The 24,939-nt window shown below is 39.8% G+C and overlaps 1 protein-coding gene across 1 annotated transcript in view; it reads right to left on the bottom strand.

Moving 5' to 3' along the window:
- LOC124606090 (fatty acid synthase-like) overlaps positions 1–24,939 on the bottom strand; it is a 448,407-nt gene that overhangs the window by 106,424 nt on the left and 317,044 nt on the right. The window contains exon 23 of the mRNA XM_047138055.1: positions 13,509–13,679. Within this exon, the coding sequence (XP_046994011.1) occupies positions 13,509–13,679 (171 nt within the window). The remainder of the gene's footprint in view (positions 1–13,508; positions 13,680–24,939) is intronic.

The raw sequence follows: 24,939 nt of genomic DNA, 5'->3' as shown, positions 1-24,939 counted from the left end.
TCATTTCTCTGCTGAACTGAGTGCAGAAGAGACGAATATCTATATCTTTCTGTGCAAGCTCTGATTTTCCTTATTTTATTGTGATGATCATTTCCCCCAATGTAGGTTGGCATCAACAAAATATTTTTGCATTCAGAGGTGAAAGTTGGTGGGTGAAATTTTGTGAGAAGATCCTGCTACAATGAGAAATGCCTTTACTTTATTATGTCCACATCAAATACTGTATCATGTCCATGACACTCTCTTCCCATTTCTCAATGTTACAAAATGTGCTGCTCTTCTTTGAAATTTCTACATGCACTCAATCTTATCTTATCTTATCTGGTAAGGATACCACACTGCACACCAATACCCCCAAAGAGGACAGACAAGTGTAGTGTAGACATCTCTTTAGTAGATCTGTTACATGGCACTCTCTTTAGCAGATCTGTGGCATATTCTAAGTGTTCTGCTAATAAAATGCAGTCTTTAGTTTGCCTTCCCCACAACATTTTCTATGTATTCTTTCCAATTTAAGTTTCATAATTGTAACTCCTAGGTATTCAGTTGAATTTACAGCCTGTAGATTTGATTGGTGTATCATGAAACTGAAGTTTAACAGTTTCCTTTTAGTATTCTTGTGTGGTCTTCTTGCAATAACTTCCTTACAAGCTACACATTTGCATTGGTTTGTACTGTACATGGGTGACTAGTTCTGGGATTGTCTTGCACTGATTTTCTGCCTTCATGAAACCTTTTGTGCCACTCAAAAACATAACTTCTTGGAAGTGCCTTGCCTGCATATGCTTGCTTAATCAATGTTCACATTTCAGTAGGGGTTTTCCTGAGCACAATACAGAACTTAATTTCACTCTTTGCTCACAATCAGCATTTTTTGTGTCACTGTAACTAATGCATCGAATCCAAACATTGTGCTGCTAAACACAGCACTGTCACCTACTAAGATCGCATGGAAACACGGGCACAGTCATTTCGATCAACATTTGCTCCTTTTTAGTATTGTAAACTCAGAAAAAAAGACCTGTCCTGGAAATTTTTCAGACAAGGAAAATATTTACATTTTTAAGAGCTTGTGTGTGTGTGTGTGTGTGTGTGTGTGTGTGTGTGTGTGTGTGTGTGTGTGTGTGTTTCTTTGTCATTAGCTTTTGTGTGAGGTGACTTTACAGTGAAAAGTAACAGTTGATACATCTGTTCTTCAGCAGTATGATTTATATTTGTTTTAAGAACTTGTGGGTTTTGCAACCTTAGTGTATAGTGAGAAAGTTGCAGTTGTATGCATCCCAAGTTCAGTAGCACAGTAGTCAGGTAATTTTATCTCTTGCTGAGATCTCTTTGTTCTTCCTCTATTACTCTTGAATGCTTTTTTGTATTCTTTGAGATTCTATACAGTTTTTAAACAGTTCAGTGTGAATGGGAACTGTCCTTGTTGTGTGCGAACACAAGGACAATTGGCTGCTGTCCAGAAGCAGCTGGAAGCTGTATTGTCCAAGGTCACCAGGCTTCTACCTACTGCACAAAGCTGTGCCAACATTGGAACACCAAAGGCAAGACCTACAAAACCTTTGGTGCCTTGAAATCTCTTGATTGCCATGTTGTCACTGTGTCTTCCATTACACAACATATGACTGGTCTGTCTTCACTTGAGAGTGAGTGGCAGGCAGTGGTGTGTTTGCATATCTCTAGGCAGAGGGCAAATGTGGGAAGTGGCTGCACTGCTGGCTTCTTATGCCTCAACAACAGGTATGAGGCACTACTCATAGTTGATAACATTTCTGAATCAGCATGGGTAGCTTCTCCTGTTGGGCCAGTGGCCGATTTTTCAGCCCAGTCCCAACAAGCTCAGAGGGTGAGTGTGCTAGTCATTAGGAGCTCCAACGTTACATGGGTAATGAAGTCCCTCAGAGAAATAGCAGGCAGGTCAAGAAAGAATGGCGGTGTACGTGCAGTATGTTTGGAGGGAAGTCTCTTCCAAAATGTGGAGAAAGCTGTGCCAGTGGCTGCTGCACACATTAGTTGCATAGTTGGAGCAGAGTGGAAGGTCTAAGCCAGAGGCTGAGACAATCTTGCAACAATACTGGATCCAAATTTCTTGAGCTCTATCAGGAGGAGAACTGTGTAGGCTCCTCTCAGTAAGACAGGTGTGCACTACATGCAGGAAGCGGTTACTATGATAGTAGACTGGCATGTGTGGCATGAACATGGGCTTTCTTTTTAGGTTAGGGGAACCAGCCTTTGGGATCAGAAATGAACTGCTTGCTGGATTATTCTCAGAGAATGTTAATTAGCAGAGATTGTAAATATAAAAGATTAATATGATATAAGTGAACTGCAGGACCATCCAGAACTAGTATTGCTTATTAAAGATAATAACGACCAGACATTATTATGAATGGAAAGCTGGTTGAAACCAGAAGTGAATAGCAATGAAATCCTAAATGCAGATAGGAATGTACACTAAGGAGCCAAAGAAACTGGCACACCTGACTAATATCGTGTAGGGCCCCCGGGAGCATGCAGAAGTGCTGCAACACAAGGTAAAATGAACTCAACTAATGTCTGAAGTAGTGCCGGAGAGAATAGACACTATGAATCCTGCAGGGCTGTCCATAAATCCATAAGAGTACGAGGGGTTGGAGATCTTTTCTGAACAGGACGTTGCAAGGTACCCCAGATATCCTCAATAATGTTCATGTCTGAGGAGTTTGGTGGCCATCAGAAATGTTTAAACTCAGAAGAGTGCTCCTGGAGCCACTCTGTAGCAATTCTGGACGTGTGGGGTGTCACATTGTCCCGTCAGAATTGCCCAACTCCATGGGAATGGACAATGGACAGGTGATCAGATAGGATGCTTATGTACATGTCATCTGTCACAGTTGTATCTAGACATATCAGGGGTCCCATATCACTTTAACTGCACTTGCCCCACACATATTACACACCCTTCACCAACTAGAACAGTCCTCTGCTGACATGCAGAGTCCATGGATTCATGAGATTGTTTTCATACCCGTACACATCCATCTGCTCGATACAATCTGAAATGAGACTTGCCCGACAAGGCAACATGTTTCCAGTCATCAACAGTCCAATGTCAGTGTTGACGGGCCCAGGTGAGGCATAAATCTTTGTGTCATGCAGTCGTCAAGGGTTCATGAGTGGGCCTTCGGCTTGGAAAGCCTATATCGATGATGTTTCGTTGAATGGTTTGCAAGCTGACAGTTGTTGTTGGCCCAGCATTGAAATATGCAATTTGTGGAAAGGTTTGTGATGAAGCAAGCTGAGATATTTTTACTTCCCATCTTGTTTTGCCATCTGCCTCCTCAAATTTGTTTTTTCACTTTTAACTAATTGCCATTAACATATGTGAGTGTAATCTGCATTTTCATCAAAGAGAAAGGTTGGCCCTCAGTTTTAAAGAATATAACACCAGATCTAATTTTCTGTATGTATTTTTTATGTATGTAATTGATTTTCTAATTTATTTCAACTATTCCTAGTTAATACTTTCATTAAAGGCATAGTTTACAACATACATGGCGAAATCAGTAATTGTTCCATAACTTAAATTCTAGTGTTGACTTATAAAGTCTGTAATAATTATAAACATTTGGAGGAACAGCTAACAGTATTCTTAAAGTATTTATTTGGCTCTATTTGAAAACATGTTAGCAAAATCAGCTGGAGGTGTGGCTGCAAGCTATTAATGAGGCTTATGGAAAGTGAAAACAATAGTGCACTGGCTATATATAACTGTGTATTATTGGGGGTTGTGAACAGTGAAAGTAAACTACTGTCAAACGCAACTTCGCATCTGTTGGCTACATTATTTAAAGTAGTCAGTGTTGTACTTCCACTACCCATTTTTAAGCCAGTATCACAATGCAGTACGTCGACATCAAGGACAACACATGAAGAAATGAAGCAGGCGAACCGTCACAGGTTCCACTTCTGTCATGTTGAACAATTCTCTTCAGTCATCATTGGTCCCGTTCTTGCAGGATCTTTTTCTGGCCACATCGATGTCAGAGATTTGATGTTTTACCAGATTCTGATATTCAGGCTACACTCGTGAAATGGTCATAGGGGAAATTTCCCACTTCATCACTACCTCGCTGATGCTATATACCATCACTTGGGTGCTGTCTATAACACCATGTTCAAACTCACTTAAATCTTGATAACCTGCCATTGTAGCAGCAGTAACTGATTTAACAACTGCGCCAGACCCTTGTTGTCTTATATAGGCATTGCCAACTGCAGCACCATATTCTGCCTGTTTACATATCTCTGTATTTGAATATGCATGCCTATCCCAGTTTCTTTGGCGCCTCATTGTATATTAAAATGAGAGGTTAGATGTCAGTGATCATGGTGCATTTATTGCAGTAAAGAATTCAATTATATTTAGTGAAATTATGGATTCCAACTGTGAAATAATGTGGCTGAAGTTAAGCATAAATGATGGGTCAAACATAGTAACTGGATGCTTTTAGAGACTGGCTGCATAAGCAGCTGTAGTGGCAGAGTGCTTCAGTGAGAACATGCAGAATTCCACATATAAGATTCCTGATCATGCTATTGTAAAAGAGGGAGTTTTCAATTTGCCAGCTTTGAAATGGGAAAATCACATGATCAAAACTAATTTTAGACACAGGGATTTGCCTGACATTGATCTGAATGTCTTTTCCAGAAATTATTTAAAGCAGATAGTTCAAGAACCACCTTGTGTGGATTTCATCTTAGACCTCCTAGCAAGAAACATACCTGAACTTTTCAAATCAGTTAACACAGAGGAGGGCTTCAGTGATAAAAAGACTGTGATAGTATCAATGACATCATACATCGTAAGGACTCTTAAGAAAAGTAGGAAAATATTTCTGCTTAGCGAGAGTGGCAGGATACAAATTATGGAGACTATCTGAGTAGTCAAAATCAAATACTCAGTTCTGAGGAGGAAGATCTGGAGCACAAATGGATAAAATTGAAATCATCATTCAGTAGGCCTAGACAAGTAGTTCTAAGAAAGGCTTAAGGGATGGATAAGATGCATGGTGTCTTAATAGCAGTGTTGGAAAGTTGCTCTGTCAACAAAGAAAGCTTCATTACACATTTAAGAGAAGTCAAAACTTAGTTGACAAACAAACACTAAATGAGGTGAAAATGAGCATAAGAAGAGCAATGAGAGAAGCATTCAATGACTTTGAAAGTAAAATTTTGATAACTGATCTGACTGCAAACTCTAACAAATTTTGGTTATACACAAAATAAATGAGTGGAAAGCGGGGCTGAAATCATCTGATAATTCACTCAGTGACCATATTGGCATCAAACTGGAAGATGACAATGAGAAGGCTGAAATACAGGGTTTGGTCTTCCAAAACTGTTTCACTGTGGAAGATCATAATAGGGACAATCCTTTCATTCATTGCAAGGACATTGAAATGGCTGATGTTGGGATAAGTGACACCAGAATACAAACGCAACCAGAATTGCTTAGCGAAAGAACAGCACCTGGATGATATGACGTACCCATAAGATTCACAGAGATTATGTGAAAGAATTTCCTCCCCTTCTAGCAAAAGTCTATAACAGGTCACTGAGCAACAAAGGTTACTAATCAACTGGAAAAAAGTGCAGGTCAATCCTGTTTTCAAGAGAAGCCTTAGGACAGATGCACATAATTGTAGGCGTATACTAATGAAATCAGTTAGATGTATAATTATGGAACATGTTTTGTGCCTATGTATTATGACATTTTTGAAGAAAGAAAATATCTTCTACAAAAATCAACAAGGCTTTCACAAACAGCAATATGGATTCAACAAACAGAGATCTTGTGAAACTCAGCTGAGATTCAAAGCACTGTAGACATTGGCACTCTGGTTGATCCCATGTTCCTTGACTTCAGGAAGGCATTTGAGACAGTCCCACACTGTCATTTAGTGAAAAAATATGAGTGTAATGAGTATCAAGTCACATCTGTGACTAGAATCAAGATTTCACTGCAAAAAGAACTCAATAGAAGATCTAGTGGATAACACCAGAACCTCCAAGAGACTGCTTTAAAACGATGCAGTTGTCTGTAAGAAGATGTACTGAACTGCAGGAAGCTCTGCAGAGGATTAAGGAATTCTGCAGGGCCTCGCAGGTCACCCTGAACATAAATAAATGCAACATATTGTGCATACATATGAGAAGAAATCCACTTCTGTACAATTACACTATCAGTGACAAATTGCTGAAAACAATAATGAATATCTAGGAGTACCATCCAGAGCCCTTAAAAAGGTGGGTTGACCACATGAAGGACTGTGATTCAAAGGAAGAACCTTAAGGAAATAAAGTTCATCCATGAAAGAAGTGACTTACAAAATACTTGTTTGACTTATTTGCGAGGATTGCTTATCAGTATGGAACCCTTTACCAGTGGTATTAACAGGAGAGACAGACAAGATCCTACAACGAGCAGCGTATTTCGTCATGCGATCATTTGGTCATCAAGAGAGTGTTATGGAGAGGAGATTCTCAATCTACTCCAGTAATAGATATTACAATAGAGGGAATGTACATCACAGAGGGTTTTACTACTGAAATTCTGAGAGTATGTTCTGGGAAGCATCGGATAAAATATTAGTTCCTCCAATATATGGCAAAATGACTACAATGAAAAATTCAAGAAATTAGAGCTAATACAAAGGTTTGCTGAGAACATTCTTCTCACATGCCAATTCGCAAATGGAACAGGAAAGAGGGGATCAGAAAGTGGTGCCAGAAGTCCTCACAACCAGATGGCTTGCAGAGTTTTGACACAGATGTAGGGTACTACTGCACACACATGGGAAAAACATGGATCTAGTATGCCACACAGCATACAACACATCTCTCAACATTGCTCCCTCTCCTGGGGAAACAGTGGCCCATTTTCATAGTTCTCACTGGAGTCAACTACAGCACCTTGAGCTAGATCTTGTTATTGGTCCTCTGTATGGCAGTGCTGACGAATCCTCATATTCTGGTCATGTTGTCTCATCCTCTTCATTACGATGACAATCAAAGATAGCCCCTCCCATCAAAACTTTGTGATTGCCATCACAGTCTTCAGTTTCCTTGAATGAGAAGCCCTCACAAGATCTGCACCTCAGGATGGTAGTAGGGCTTCATGTGGAGGATATTGGATGACATCTCTGTGCTTTTATATTTTCGATGAATGATCACCATCCTCAACTTTCTATTGATAACTGACAATCAAGGAAGAATACAAAATGATCCAAAGTAGCATTTTAGTAAATTTTCTGACAGTTCCATTTTCCACACAGGAACAAAAACCCATAAAAAGTTTCTCAGGCTGTGTCTCACTGGCTGGTGCTTGCTCTAATAGCAATCTCTATCTTTCTCCCGGGTGTCAACTGGGAGCCAGCTGTCTTGCTTCTTTGGTCCTAGTGATGAGGTGCTTCACATAGTTATTCAGAGTAATGTCCAGCTCAAAAAGGAATAGTATATCCATTGTCATTTCAGCCTAGCAACCGTGGAGCAGAAAGAATGGTGTGAAGCCTGTAGTGTATTTCTTTGCTTGTTGTATGTAAATGTCATGACAAGCAATATTGTATCCCAATGTCTCTGTTAGACATTGTCCTGTCTAGAAAGCATATCTACCAATATCTTATCAAAGCATTCTGTGTGGCCACAATCTGTGGGTGGTAAGCATTATCAACCTGTATGTGATGTTGCAATGTGACATTACCTCTGATGCCAGTTTCGATTGGCAAACTTTTCCATGATCAGAGATCACCCCATCAGGTGCTTTATGCTTCAAAATGATGTCTTCTACAAGGACTTGGCAATTTATGGAGCTTTGGCAGTTGGCACAATTTTGATTATAGAACAGCAAGTGAGATTCACGTTCTTCGACTTTGGGATCCCACCCAAAAGGTCAACTCCAGTTCACTGGAATGGTGCTGTTGCATGTGGAAATGGTATTAGATGTTCCAGAGGTAAATATGACACATGCTTCTCACACTGACATTCCTTACAGTGGCTCACATAGTATCTAACAGATTGATAAAGTCCTCACCAATGGTACATGTGTCTGATTGTGTCTAGAGTCTTTACGAATCCCATGTTAACAGATGTTGGAGCATCATGGAAAAACTTCAGTATAACTGGCCGCAGAGGAGTCCAGATGATGAGCAATCATTTCCAAATCAGTGAATAATGGTTCCTCTTACATAATGCTATGTTTATTAATGGAATTCTCCTTTTGGTTGGTTCTTAATTCTTCAAAGCTTCTATGGATTGCCCTGTGTTCAGTTGCAGTGTCATTTAATTCAGGAATGATGGAGGTTCATATTCTGCCACACAATTTCTTGAAAGTCAGCCAGCATCCTTGTATAGGCATCCAATTTTGTACGCCACTGTGAAGTTGTATACTTGGAGCCTTAGTCCCCATCTTGCCAGTCAACTCAATGGATCCTTCAGGCTAGACAGCCAGCACAGAGAATGGTGGTTCATCACAACAGTGAATGGTTTTTCAAGTAAATATAGTCAGGACTTGTTGATGGCCAAAACAACTGCAGGGTACTTTTTTTAAATTGTGGAGTAGTTCTGCTCAGACTTGCAGATTACTCTGGAAGCACAGGCCATCACCATTTCAGCACCTTCTGAATTTGAACTAGAAGTGTACCTATGCTGTAACCACTAGCATCAAAGTGAAGTTTTGTCTTGGCACTCTTATTATACAACGCAAGGACTGGAATATATGTTAGTGTCTCCTTAATAACAAGGAAAGATCTTCCCTTCACCTTGTTTCACAAAAATGTGGCATATCCCTGTAGCAGTTTTTGCACAAATCCTAGTGTCTTCCCCAAAAATGAAAATCTTCATCATCATAACACAAAACAGAAAACTGACTTTTACATGCATCAAATAAAGACCCGTTTGTACCAAAAAGGAACATTACACCATGGTAAAGTTATTTACAATAGATTTCCAACAGAAATTACAATAATAAAAAAATGGTTTAAAAAATTTAAAGCAGTATTAAAGGAATGTCAATTAATGTATTCCTTCCATAGTCTGGAAGAGTTCCTCCAAAATCTTTGAGAGCCTAAGAAAGTTAATGGTAAGTGTATAAGTCACATTCCCTATCACTTACAAAAATACTGTGTAGATGCCTATCTACTTGTAGCATGTACAGACTGTAATCATTAATATTAATTTATTCATATTTTCAGTTGTAATTTTCTAGATGAAGAGGTTTAATTATAAGCCAAAGCTGGAAAAAATTGTATTCATTAATACACAGAAAACATAATGTAAACATGAAGATACATTTGCACTGACCTGTTCAATATTAGATGTGCTGTACTCCGCATGCAAGATTTACTGGACCAAATAATAAATACAAATACAAGAGCTGTGCCTTGGTACATAAATCCTTTATGAATCACCAGCAGTACAAGTACAGTCTACAAACGTTTCTCACATAGTGAATGTGTTGAGGAGTCAGAAAATCTGAGAGTGCTCTTATTTTCTCTGATCCTGAATAGACCCCATCTCCATTCACTATATTATGTTTGACAAAATGAAAGTCTTATCCCATGGATCTGCCTACTGGTTATCTGTCTCAAAGAAATCAATGAGATCAGAACGTGCAACCACTTCAACTGGTATAGCCACTATACCCATAATGGTGGATGCAAATGGGCTTCAATGCTGAAAAGCTACAGAGAAATAACCTAAGTCATCTTCCGTCTAATGAAATCAGCATTGCTACAAATGTTCTCCACTCATAAACATCACCTTAACCTCTGGTAGGATATGGGAGTTCCATGATTTTGTGACATCTCCATAACATAATTCAGCCAACTAAATAATGTATCATAAAGTTACAGATAACTTCCAATGATGATGACAGAGGAAGTTATTGAAAGACTGAGGTTAGATACAAATCTGATGTGACAAGAAACCCACACTCATTTATTCACATATCACCAACATATTGAAAGAAACATGAGGGCTCACAAAATGTTGACACCAGGATTTCTTCTTCAAAGGCCTCCATAAACATTTTTGCAACATCTGAACTCATTCCACCATTACATTAGATTCATAAAGGAGACAGAAGAAAACCAACCTCTGTTTTTTGAAGTGCTCATCAAGTGAAGTGCACATAGCACACTAGGACACAGTTTTTACTGTAAACCTATGCATACAGAGTTATACTTCTATGTCTCCAGCAGTCATGTCCTCTCACAATGTGAAGTTATCCTAAGCACTCGGATTCACAAAATCTCTGAACAAGAGTTATTAGCTATTTCCTGAAAGGGTTGCTACAACAACTGTCAGATACAGTGCCCCTCAAAGCTATGAAAGTCTGAGCCACAGCTTCCACAGGAAAAGGAAAAGCCTGTTGCAATGGTGCTTACCCCTTATGAGGAAAACACATCAGTCATATCTGGGAGAACATTCTGGAAATATAGTGTAAAGCACCAGCCAAGACAAAAGCCTTGTAGGATTCTGTTAAGGATAACCTATAACTCTGGAAACCAGGAGTCTTCTGCATTGTTTGACAATATAAGAAAATGTAGACAGCTCTGACTGTGTGGATGCCCAGGAGAGATGTGTGGAGCCCGATGGTCACATGAATAAAGAGTATGAGTATGAAGTCAGCTTTCCTGGAGCACTACATCTCCAAAAGATATATCATGAATTAAGATGGCATCAATTTGTTACAATCAGCCATCACATTCTGGTACTTCAACTTGAAAATATCTGTAGAAATCCAGGTATGAAATGAATTTTTAAATGAAGACAGCAGTTTATAATTAAGTAATGCTTTGTATAAGGGTCATTCAAAAAGAAACAAGCCGGGGCTTAATTACAGAAACCAGTACCTGTATGTTAGAAGTATTGACCATGGCTGTTGAAACACTTGTCCCACTGTGACACAAGGTGGTCGATGGCTGTCTCATAAAATTGCCGGGGCTGCGATGTTAACCAGTTCTGCACGTATAGCTGGACGTTGTTGTCCAAAGTGAGTGCAGGAAGGGTTATCCTGATGTTCTTCTTTGACCAAGGTGGCCCCCTTCTGATTTACTTCCTGCAGCAAAGGACAACAGTGAAAGCTCAGCATTACTCGCAAACCTTGACCACCCTTCACGAAGCGATCAAATCAAAAGGACCAGGTAATCTCACCCATGGTGTCATTCTGCACCATGACAATGCAAAGCCTCATATAGCCAATACAGTTGCAGCACTCCTGAAGAAATTCAAATGGGAGGTTCTCAGCCACCCTCCATGCAGTCCAGACCTCTTTCCCTGTGATTACACCATTTTTGGTCCCCTAAAAAGGATCTGAGGGGCAAATGATTCGCCTCGAAAGACGATGTCCAGCTATATGTGCAGAACTGGTTAACATCGCAGCCCCCGGAATTTTATGAGACTGCCATTAATCAGCTTTTGTCACAGTGGGACAGGTATTTCAACAGCCAGCATCAGTACTTCTAACATACAGGTATTGATTTCTGTAATTATACCTCTGGCTTGTTTCTTTTTGAACACCCCTTATATCCATCCTTGAGTGAGCCCAAAAAACAACGATAGGCAATGGGAAGTTTTGCTTGCATCATGCTGCCTGAAGAACTAAGACTTCTGCATAGTCACGGCTACCACACTCCAGCAGTGTTGTGAGTTTGGTAGTTGTGGCATAGTATCTGAGGACCACTGTCATGAGTTTTGTAGTTGTGGCACTGGATCTGAGGACCATAGGACATTTCCTGACAGTGCACTTCTCCTTCCACTTCATTAGCAGAGCCATGTCCTAGCATTGCAGGATTGATAGCAAGATGGCGGGAATGCACAAGACAGTGTGAAGCGGAAGAAAATCAGTCATCAGGACCACTGCGAATGGCAACAAGGTAGTTTGTTGAAGTAATATACCATCTCAACAAAGTCACATGGCTGTTTGCATGTGCATGTGCATGTGCGTGTGCGTGTGTGTGTGTGTGTGTGTGTGTGTGTGTGTGTGTGTGTGTAAGTACAGTCTAACTTCTGCACAATTTCAGTGCAGTAATGTGTTCATTGTAAATAACTATTGTAGTAGTTCTATTACATGTTTTTGAACTTATAAATAAAAAACATTTTTTTAAATTTTAAATTCAGAGCATTAATGTGATCTTCGTAAATGAGTGTCTGTAAGATAATTCTTTCATATAGAGTTCATTAAAAAAATGACAATCATTCCACTTGGGAACTGTGGCAGGCACATTAGCTTATTTGTTTCAGTTGTAAATATTTGTCACGTATTTTTTTTCTGACATCTTCTACAGCCTGGAGGACCTCCTCACTATGGATCAATTGTAATAAACATAAATCTAATCTAATCTAAACACATGAGAACAGTTGAAAATTGTCATACACTGGAAAAATCTTAAAATCATGAGAATGAAAATTATTCTCAGCTTTTAAACTTGCATTCTTCTACAGAGCTGCCATAAACCAGGAAAAAGAAAGTCACTCTTCTGTGTTATAGGCATACATCAAATAATGTCCTCAGAACTATGATATGTGTCAGTCACATTAGTTGAGAAAAATACAAGATTGATATCTAAGAAAACATGTGCTCATTCACTACTAAACACTTCAGTTTTTAGATAGCTTTACTATTTTTGTGTTATATTATTTTGTTACCTGTAAACGACAGTATCTCTTACAAAGGTTTATGAGGAGTGGTGATGTGTAGCAACAAAACAATTCATTTAATATGTTGGAAATTCTGCTGTTGTTACCTCTTTTAAGGGAAATTATAATTTACAAAGTTCAGGAAATGTCAAAAAGAAAACTTAGGATTTCATAATCAGTTTTCTAATGGACAGCACAATTTCAATAAGCAGGCAGTGTAATTTTCTTTTCGTACAACATATTACATCATTCAGCTTATACTTTTCATCAAAAGAAAAGGTAACTGTGACAGCTAAAGTATACAATTTATTTTCTCAAACTGTCATTCACGAAAAGTGTAAAGGTGTCAATTATTTAAACATGTTTTCGTGTCTGCTTTTATGTGAAGTGTTCACTCTCAATGACATTTATACACCCTACACATTTTCACTGAATTTCTACACAAGATGTCTAAAGCTATTTGTTCAATGAAACATGTTTTTATTGAAGGATTGAAGGAATAACTACAATAATTTGAAGCAAGTCCAAAGAAATTTTATCGGCTGACATAAAACACCTAAAAAATGGGTTGTGTACATTTCATCACTTACACCAACTAAGCCATACAAAAACAGACATTAACTACCAGGTTATAATGTCACAAGGTAAATCATATTCATTATATGGGTTTGCTCAAGATGTGGAGACCAGGAGACCAAATATAAAATCTGAGTCACCGCATCTGTTTGACACAGTAACTTGCTGCTGCTCTCTCTTTTTCTTTTTTTTTTCTTTTTTCTTTTTTTTTTTTAAACTCCTTTATGCCACACAAAATCATGAATGCAACTTACTGTAGTGTATACAACAGGTACTGTAGCTGCATCCTCCAAACTCCATGACTGTGGGACATCATAAACATTCTCAGCAATAACATTAGTTGCTAAGCCTTGGCCAGGTAGAAGCCCCATTACTCGTCTACCATTTTTATCTTTACCAGAGAATTCCAGACCAAGTATGCTGTTCTGAAAACGTATTCAAATGACAATATATTGAAAATGAAAAACATAGCTGTAATATATAAGATTTGAAAGTGTCACATAACGACTTACCTAGTTGGCTCCCTTGGCAAGTACTGAAGAGGACTCAATAAATAGTGTTAAACCATTCTCATTACATATGCGATGTACACCTACCAGTATTACTCTTGATAGTTTGCTAAGAAGATGTGTTATAACAGGCAGTAACATTGATACTTTTAATAGTGTGAGTTCTGATGCTTGTTTGAGGCATATGCAAAAAGTATGCTTGAATTTAAATGTTGGCTGCTAGGAACAAAGTTGCATGAATACAGTACCCTCTAATGATTGTTTGCATACAGTAGTCATTTTACAGAGGGGGAAACAAACAATAATGATTTCAAAACTCTTTTCCTCCACCAGTTGTGAAACATGTGCTGTAATTTGATTTTTGTATGCAGTAGGATCTACAGGTGCTCAGATCCCTCCTGAGTTAACCCTAGTTTATGAGCCTACATAAATGAAAGAAGGAAAGCTTAGGCAGAAGTGTTGATACTTTAAAGTGACCATACAAATGTACATAATGAAGAACAGAGTGGCATGCTCAGCTCCAAACCTGGTGAAATCATGCAACAAGTTGACCAAAAACTGTGATCCAATCACTGATTGATTATGGATGCTCAGCTGACAAATGTCCTCAAGTTGGACACATCAATATTTACACGGCTGTCATGGAAAACCATAGATATCACACACTGTGTGTAATGTAGATACCAGAAATGCTTACTAACAAACACCAAGACCAAAGAATGTCAAACAGACTTGCATTTTTGGAGCTCTGTCAACAAGATGGCATTGATTTTTCTGTCATATTGTTGTGGGTGATGAAACATGGACATCCTACACCAGTGCAGAACTAAACAACAGCCAGTGCAAAAATATCATTTGGCTTCACCAGATCCAAAAATTTCAAGTAATAATTTTACTCATGTCAAAAAATAAACACTACCATTTTCTGTGTCAAAAAAGCATTCTTTTGCTTGATTTCATTGAATATGGGTCAACAGCTACAGCTGATCTTCACACCAATATACTCACCAAACTGACCATGCAATACAAATTGACACCACTTGAAAAATGTCTCCTCAGATAGTCCTCCCATATGACCATGCATGTCCATACACCGTGACCTGTACCTAGTATGAGATTCAGTATTCCTGTTGGTAGCTTTTTGATGACTTCATCTTGCATCTTCTTGTATTGGAAACAGTGGATTGGTGGATAGCAATCTGATGGTTTCAAGGGATTCAAGACTATTGTTATGAACTAGTTCAGGATCCAATTGGAGAACTTCTATGCAGAGGCTTAGGAAGGTAATGTAACATTATGTAAAGTGCATGGAAGTGAATGGTAGTAATGTAGAAAAATGAAGTAAGTTTGTAGAAAACTTAAACCAACAGTAAGTTGGTTCCTTTTCATGAATATATTATGCTGTACTGCAGAATAATGTACTTGGCATGGCTGAGCTGAACCAAGACACCTTCCTTAGTAATGCAAGAAGCCAAGGAAATTGATTCAAGCCATGACAGCTACGTAGAATTCCAACAAGGAAGTCCACTGATATAGCAAGTATTACAGCCTCACCACCAAGACAATTTCTTCACACCATTTCCAGACTGGTCTACCTTAGTTGCAACATTATGAACACAGCAGAAAGAGGGGGCATTTATTATGTGGCTGGCCTGATTTCCTGATGGCCAGGCCACAGCTCTGTCATGGTTTGACTGGAAGGAACCAGTGCCATAGCACAATAGATGTGCACCAGGCATCTGCTCATTTTTGGCAGAGGTATTTTCAGTCTGAAATCAGCCAGCTTTGATGAGGGGCCTATGATGGTCCACCACGCACTCATCTAGCATCAACAAGCTTCTGTGTTACTGGAAACTCAGTTCTGGTATTTGAACACTGTTAGCCATAGTGCCACTGTTCAAGAAAAGCCTGATGTGGTGGACATACCACATTTTACCAGCGGGTCATTTGGTGGCCTCCAGCATGAGCATGCACGAGTAGCTGCTCTTCAGCCATCAGATGGGTGAGCCCCATTCAGAGTTGTTGGACTTCCACTTGGCAGAGTAGCTGATGCCCATTGGAAGTCCTGCCAGCTCTGTGCCCTTGGACCACCTCTGTGTCCCTGCCACAGCAACACATGCCATGTGCTGATTTTGCTGGCTTCCTGGCTAGCCACCTACTTCTACTGCCTTGCTGCCATCGGTGGCCTGTGATGGTGTTGCAGCAACTGTTGTATTCAAGCAATAAATGTTTGGTTTGTTAATATGGTTTTACTAATGCCCCAATGGGTATCCAACAGATCTCCACCAATTCATCATACACTATTGCACCCTATAACAGTAGAGGTCATAACTTCAGACTTACAGTTATTTTTATGATCAAACAGCACATTCTTTTGAATATGCCTCAGATTATGAGTAAAGGATGTACAGGCTTCACAATGGTAAATTATATGTCCTTAAAGCCTGTACCCACATGAAGCTGAGTTAACCTTGGAGCAGAAATTGGTAAAATGAAATTCAATTTTTAAAGAGGACTGTTTAGCAAAAATATGTGGGGAAATCTATCACCTAATAGAATGTCTGTTTTTAACAAATAAATTTATAGGGAGATCTGGAAATGAAAACTAGGAAATCAAATATAAAACATATCCACTGCAAGATTTGATGGGGCTACAAGAGGGCATAGAAATGCTTTGCTTAGGCTTCTTGTTGAAGGCTTCTGCCTTGGTCTTCTGGGATGACAATTACATCTGAGATTTCCTGTTGAACAATTCTGCTTGAAACTCAGACCAAGGCTTTTGTCATGAGCAGTGATATATATGATTGCTGTGGAACAGGATGGTGCTGCATCCTGCATGGGTCATATGCAGATGTGGACTAAATGCCTGGTGATGATATAACTGCTTTTCAGGAGCTGTCCATCTGTCAGAAGACTGCATTTACCTCCTGCTACCCAGAATTAAGATGCCCTGGTACATGTGAGTTGCTCATAGCTGTTCAACAGCCATCAACCATGAGGAGAAGCCAGGGACAGTATCAAAAATGAATTACTAATGAATATGATGTATGACTATAAAATTGCACACTGTCTCTTTGTGAGTCTTGTATTGTACTGACTTTTCTCTTGTGAAGTCTACTCCCGGCCATCCAACAGTCCACATCTCATTTGTGAAGTCTACTCCCGGCCATCCAACAGTCCACAGCTCATTTATTAAGAGGTCTATTACATGCAAAAAGTACATGTGTTTTATTGAAAACTGATCCAAATGATTTGTAAGTGTCATTCCATTCACAGATTTGAAGAAACAGAAGTTTTGATTGCTGTGGTTAATGGAGGAATGCTATTTGGATGAATACAGTACCCATTTGTGTGGTGATATATTGCAAAATTTCATATATTCACAAGTGCTGTGATAAACTTGTGCTGTTATCATTAATTGTAGGCTTTAACTTAATTATGCTCTTCTGAAATTTTGGAGAACAGTAGGCCTATCCTTGTTCAAAACAATTATTATCTAATTTCATTGCACAATTACATGAGATGTAAGTTATTTTGAGAATTTTCAGATGCTTACAGAACTGCATTTTGGATATATAATTTATTTCATAGCAAATCAGAGTTTGTGGTTCACAGTTCTGCCAAAAATATATTACCCCTGAACTTCATTTTATATCAACACAAATAAATGTGCATTTTTGAGAACTTCCAGAAGCTACCATTATCTTTTGCATAATCTATGAGGAATTTGTAGCAAATCGGTGTTTGTGGTTTAGTTACTGTAGCAGATATTCTAACTAACATACTGTGTTACATCTAGTTTTCCCTTAAAGAGGAATAGCTCTATATATTTTCTGCACTTATCATTAATTAACTCTGTTTTTGAGTTCACTATCAACCCCAAAATGTTTTATGAAATTAGGAGTTTTTACCACAGTTTTTTCATGTTGCATTAATAGAAATCTTGTTTTGCGCGTTGCTTCAGTTCTTTAGGAAATTAGAAAATTTTTAGCTCAATGGATTAAAAGACAAACAGTGGGCATAATTTAAACTTATTTGTTCACTGCTTCATAATACATTGCACCAGCCAAAATTTTTGCCCCACTGTATATGCTGTTCTTGAACACTGGAGAAATTGGTTGACATTCATAAGCAGCTGGAAATCACCCTGAGTACTGTCAAATGATTGTCAGTTGCTCAAATCAGTGTGTTGGAAGAGCTCCCTAGGGTCATGTACCTGTGATATGAGTACCAAGGCACTTCAAGTACTAACTTCTCCTCTCCAGAAAGTACAAAATTTGTCATTACTCATCCACTTGACTGTGAATGGCAGGTCAATGATATACCTAGGTGTCCTGTACAGGGTGGTTGGGGATCAAGTAGGACTCATAGAGTTGTACCAATCCCCCTAACCAACGAGTTTGAGGTACTGTCTTTTACTGAAACTGAGCCATTGGGGCTCACGTCACCTGCTTTGTCGTATCAGGAGGGGGCAAACAAAAAAGGGTCTATTTATTGTCAGCAGCTTAAACTTATGGCAAATGATGGTACCCCTCAGGGAAATGGCAGCAAGGGCTATGAAAGGACACCAGGTGCACTCAGTGTGTATGCCAGGGGACCTCAGTCAACATGTTGAACAGGCTATTCCAGCTGCCACAGAGGGAATGGGGTGCAACCAGCTGCAGATTGTGGTGCACATTGGAACAAATGATGCCTGTCATTTCAGTTCTGTTGTCATTCTTGGGTCATTCCAGTGACTGGTAGAGAAGGTTGAGCATGGAGTTTCAACGAAGCTCATAACTTGCAGCATTGTCCCAAGAACTGATCATGGCCCTTTGGTTCTGAGTTCAGTGAAAGGGCTGAACCAGAGACTTCAAAAGTTCTGTGACAAGCTAGGCTGCAACTTCCTGGACTTGCACCATACGATTGAGAACATACATATCAGAGGCTGCTACTCAGGTAGCTGACTATGTGTGGTGTGCACATGACGGTCTTTTAGATTAGGCAACTCTCCATTCAATCCACATAACAACAGCTGTAGGAAACCCAGAAGTATCAGTGTAAGATTGTAATACCTCCCACAGGTGAGAGTATTCAAATACTAATGGTAAACTGCCAAAGCATTCACAACGAAGTGCCATAGTTTGAATTGCTAATGAATAGCAGTGAAGCTCACAAAATACTAGGTACAGAAAGCTGGTTGAAACCTGAAATTGATAGCAGTGACATTTCTGGGTAAATTTTAAGTGTATATTGAAAGGATAGGCAAATGTGAAATGGAGGTGGTGTATTTGTCACAGAAGATAAAAAACTCAAATCCATCAAGGTAGAAATTGAAGCACAAGTGAGATTATTTGGGCAAGACTCAGTGTCAGAGGTGGGCTTAAAATGATTACTGGTTCCTTCTGTCACCCACCAAAGTGATGTAACCAAAAACTTTAGAGAAAACCTCAGTCCACTTGTACGTAAGTTCCCCAACCATACAGTAATCATCAGTGAAGACTTTAATCATCCAACAATTAATTGGGAAAATTATGATTTTGTTAGTGGTGGGTGAGATAAAACATTCTCTGAAACTATACTAAATGCCTTCTCTGAAAACTACACTCCTGGAAATGGAAAAAAGAACACATTGACACCGGTGCGTCAGACCCACCATACTTGCTCCGGACACTGTGAGAGGGCTGTACAAGCAATGATCACACGCACGGCACAGAGGACACACCAGGAACCGCGGTGTTGGCCGTCGAATGGCGCTAGCTGCGCAGCATTTGTGCACCGCCGCCGTCAGTGTCAGCCAGTTTGCCGTGGCATACGGAGCTCCATCGCAGTCTTTAACACTGGTAGCATGCCGCGACAGCGTGGATGTGAACCGTATGTGCAGTTGACGGACTTTGAGCGAGGGCGTATAGTGGGCATGCGGGAGGCCGGGTGGACGTACCGCCGAATTGCTCAACACGTGGGGCGTGAGGTCTCCACAGTACATCGATGTTGTCGCCAGTGGTCGGCGGAAGGTGCACGTGCCCGTCGACCTGGGACCGGACCGCAGCGACGCACGGATGCACGCCAAGACCGTAGGATCCTACGCAGTGCCGTAGGGGACCGCACCGCCACTTCCCAGCAAATTAGGGACACTGTTGCTCCTGGGGTATCGGCGAGGACCATTCGCAACCGTCTCCATGAAGCTGGGCTACGGTCCCGCACACCGTTAGGCTGTCTTCCGCTCACGCCCCAACATCGTGCAGCCCGCCTCCAGTGGTGTCGTGACAGGCGTGAATGGAGGGACGAATGGAGACGTGTCGTCTTCAGCGATGAGAGTCGCTTCTGCCTTGGTGCCAATGATGGTCATATGCGTGTTTGGCGCCGTGCAGGTGAGCGCCACAATCAGGACTGCATACGACCGAGGCACACAGGGCCAACACCCGGCATCATGGTGTGGGGAGCGATCTCCTACACTGGCTGTACACCACTGGTGATCGTTGAGGGGACACTGAATAGTGCACGGTACATCCAAACCGTCATCGAACCCATCGTTCTACCATTCCTAGACCGGCAAGGGAACTTGCTGTTCCAACAGGACAATGCATGTCCGCATGTATCCCGTGCCACCCAACGTGCTCTAGAAGGTGTAAGTCAACTACCCTGGCCAGCAAGATCTCCGGATCTGTCCCCCATTGAGCATGTTTGGGACTGGATGAAGCGTCGTCTCACGCGGTCTGCACGTCCAGCACGAATGCTGGTCCAGCTAAGGCGCCAGGTGGAAATGGCATGGCAAGCCGTTCCACAGGACTACATCCAGCATCTCTACGATCGTCTCCATGGGAGAATAGCAGCCTGCATTGCTGCGAAAGGTGGATATACACTGTACTAGTGCCGACATTGTGCATGCTCTGTTGCCTGTGTCTATGTGCCTGTGGTTCTGTCAGTGTGATCATGTGATGTATCTGACCCCAGGAATGTGTCAATAAAGTTTCCCCTTCCTGGGACAATGAATTCACGGTGTTCTTATTTCAATTTCCAGGAGTGTACATAGAACAGATAGTTAGAAACCCAATTAATAATGTAAATATATTGGATCAAATGGCAACAAATAGATCTGACCTCTTTTAGGATGTCAACATTGAAACTGGTATCAGTGACCACAATGTGGACGGTTGTGTCAACAATGACTTCCAAAATACTTAGGACAGCTAAAACAATAAGAGGGATATATATGTTCAGTAGACTAGATAAAAAATCAGTAGTGTCATAATCCATTGAGAAACTTGAAACTTTTATCTTACAGCAGGAGCATGTACAGGAACTATGTCTCAAGTTTAAAAGAATAGTTGACCATGGACTGGACAGAAATGTCCCCAATAGAACAGTTCATAATGAGAGGGAAGCTCCACGGTATTCAGTCACTGTAAAGAAACTTTTACAGAAACCAAGATTACTGCACAATAGATGTAAAACAAACTGCAGGGCTATAGACAGGGAGATGCTGAATGAAAGACGTTTGGCTGTCAAGACATCAACGTGTGATGCCTGCAGTGACTACCAGAGCAGAATTTTGTCAAGGAATCTTTCACAAAACCCAGAGAAATTCAGGTTATATGTAAATCCAATTATTGGCACCAAAGTTAATGTCCAGTCCCTAGTGCATGAGACAGGAGCTGAAATTTTGGGAAGCAAAGCAAAAGCAGCAGAAATCTTAAACTCAATTTTCAAATGGTGCTTTACAAACAAAAACCCAGGATAATTGCCACAATTTAATCATTATACCACTGAAAAGATGAATTAATATCAGTGGTGTTGAGAAATGGCTGAAATTATTAAAATTGAGCAAAGCTCTAGGGCCCAATGGAATCTCTGTCAGATTCTATACTGAATTTGCAGCTTAGTTAGCTCCTCTTCTAACTACAGTCTTTCATAGATCTCTCAAACAAAAAACCCTCTGTTCTTGGAAAAAAGAACAGGTCACACCCATCTACAAAAAGGGTAGTGGAAGTGATCCACAAAACTACTGTTCAATGCTCTTTTCATTGATTTGTTGTAGAATCTTAGAACATATTCTGAGCTCAAACATAATGAGGTATCTCGAACAGAATGACCTCCTCAATGCCAACCAGCAATGGATTTCAAAGCCATTGATTACCTGAAACCCAACTTGTGCTTTTTCTCACATGACATACTGAAAGCTTTCAATCAAGACAATCAGGTAGATGCTGTATTTCTTGATTTCAAAAAAGCATTTGACTCAGTACCACATCTACGTTTATTATCAAAAGTGCAATCATGTGGGGAATCAAGTCAAATATGTAATTAGATTGAGGAGGTTTTGGTTAAGGAGGACACAACATGTTATCTTGGATGGAGAGTCATTGTCAGATGTAGAAGTAGCTTTGGGTGTGCTCCAGGGAGTTGTGTTGGGGCCCTTGTTATTCATGTTGTATATTAATGACCTTGCAGACAATATTAATAATAAAATAAAGCTTTTTGCAGATGATGGACTTAACTGTAATGAAGTAGTATCTGAAAGAAGCTTCACAAATGTTCAATCAGATACTGATAAGATTTCAAAGTAGTGCAGACATTGGCAACTAGCTATAAATGATTAGAACTGTAAAATTGTCCACTTCACAAAATGAAAAAAACTTAGTATCCTATGAGCGTAATATCAACGAGTCACTGCTGGAATCGACCAATTCATATAAATACCTTGGTGTAACACTTTGTAGGGATATGAAATGGAATGAACACATAGATTCAGTCATAGATAAAACTGATGGTAGACTTTGGTTTATTGGTAGAATACTGGGGAAGTGCAATCAATCTACAAAGGAGATTGCTTACAAATCACTCGTGTGACCGGTTCTAGAATATTGCTCAAGTATGTGCGACCCGTACCCGGGAATCTTGAATGTATACAGAGAAGGGCAGCATGAATGATCAAAGTTTTGCTTAATCCACTGGAGGGTGACACACAGATACTGAAGGAAATGAACTGGAAGACTCTTGAAGATAGACATAAACTATCCTGAGGGAGTCAGTTGTATTCAAAAGTTTCTTCTTTTCTACAACTTCATGTAAGCATGAATGAGTCAAATCTGCATAGTTATGAAAAGTTAAGAACATATAATCAAAGATACTGAAAGCAATAGGACTGTTAACCCTAATATAACAAGGCATACAGCATCTAATCTGGTTTGGCACCTTTCGCAGCTTGTGGTCTAGTGGATAGCATTGCTACCTCTGGATCATGGGGTTCTGGGTTCAATTCCTGGCCAGGTTGGGATTTTCTCTGCCCAGGGACTGTGCATTTGTGTTGTCCTCATAATGTCATCATTATCATCACCATCATTTGTGACAGTGATAGACTGGATTCTGTAAAACTTGGACTGTTTGAAAATTGGGACTTTGTACTGGCACTTATGACTGCGCAGTTGAGCGTCTCACAAACCAAACATCATCATCATCTGGTTTGGCACTAAAACTAAATAGATGCCAGCACACTTCATTTCTGGCTCTCTAAACAAGATGCACATTTTACACAACATACACTGTTGGTGGTTTGTTAGTCTGATGTGAGCCAAGGTTCTTAGTGATCATTCAGTGAGGTGGTGGTCAAATTCTTGCCAAGATAAGGAGGACAGAACAAAGAAAATAGGATAGAAAATGTTGGGTTCTGTAAGAAGAAGGAGATGTGTAGATCCACATAATGCATAAATCAGAAACCAGTAAGAGACTTATGATTCTGAGAGGCTAGAAACACTGCTCAGTACCTTCAAAGGAGAAATCAGTTTAGGTGGTGATGTTGTTGCTCTTGTTTACTATGAAGGAGGTGATGAGTTTGGAATCAGCCAATGTTGCGAGCAGTAATGTTTTGTGGTGTAAAGACCATGGGCATTGGTGAAGCTGACACAGAGGAAAGCAGCATCAAAGGTAATAAGCAAGTGCCAGGTGTTGAAGAGAAAGGAAAGACAGAGACCTGATGGAGAAAACAAATTAGTGTCCTTAATATAGGAGGGTAGGCTTTAGGAATTAATTTGAATGCCTTCCTTCACACAAGCAGAGATTCATTCAGTGAGAGTGCAGTAACTTTCCACAATAGGATGACATGGTGGCTTTGGTTAATGGATTTAGGAGAGAGTATTGAGGATTTTTAATGGATGTAGAAGTTAGGAGTTGCAAAGCAGGAGATTTTTACAGAGAGAGTGAAGTTAGTTCATCAACTTAAATTTCAGGATATTGTGTTTGTGCCATACTAAATTGGTGAAGACTGATGAAGCTCGAGTAGACAGAAACCAATGTGCAAGGAAGATTTGCAGCCAGGCAGGGAAATTCAGTGGTCAGGCCAATGGACTATGAGAATGGGGTGGAGAGGAGCCCATGGTTTAACACCAAAGCAGTAACATTATTGACGTTTTGCTAGATACCAGGAAAGTTTCCTGTCTTGCAGGAAGTAAACAAAAGGATGATTAGGGTTTAATATTACATCAACAATGAAATCATCAGTTATGGAGCACAAGCTTGGATAAGAATAACAATGAAGTCATCTGAGATGGAGCACAAGCTTGGATAGGACAAAGTTATGCAAGGAAATCAGTTATATACAAAACTGTATCAAGGGAGGGGCAAACTAGCAAACTGATCAGAGTGGCAGGTTTTGGGTGGCAATTTTTGTGGAAAACTGTATAAAAGCCATGAGCATCAAACAAGTTCCTACGGTTTAAATCTCCCACTCACAAGAGAAAATTAATTCATGCACATTAGCAGTGCTGGACAGTTTCCATTCTACTTTCACACTCCAAAAATTTAAATCTCTCATTCACTGTGGATTATTAGTTGATATACATACAGAAGTGTGTTACATAGTATTGTTTATTTTTTACACTATTCACAAGGTAAGAAATACTTCGATACAGTGATGTTAATTAGTTATTTTTATAACTTATGAGAGAGGATTCTTACATATTTAATATTCATTTGTTAATTATATTACATTGTGGTTGAAATGGCATTAAGGTATGTCCACAACAGCATGGTTTCTTTAATTATGTTAATAAACTCTTAACAAAAGTTATTCAAGAATAGTTTTTTTCCTGTTCATAATAAAGAAACATATTTTTGAAACTTTCTGGGTGTGTTTTATAAAGAGATTTTTTCAACTTCTGTCAGGCAAATGATGAATTAACTTATCATCACATTTATGTTA

Source organism: Schistocerca americana, chromosome 3 (genome assembly GCF_021461395.2).
Source record: "Schistocerca americana isolate TAMUIC-IGC-003095 chromosome 3, iqSchAmer2.1, whole genome shotgun sequence".
Taxonomy (NCBI): Eukaryota; Metazoa; Arthropoda; class Insecta; order Orthoptera; family Acrididae; genus Schistocerca; species Schistocerca americana.
The sequence above is the reverse complement of the archived record's forward strand: the minus strand, read 5'-3'. Positions and strand labels throughout refer to the sequence as shown.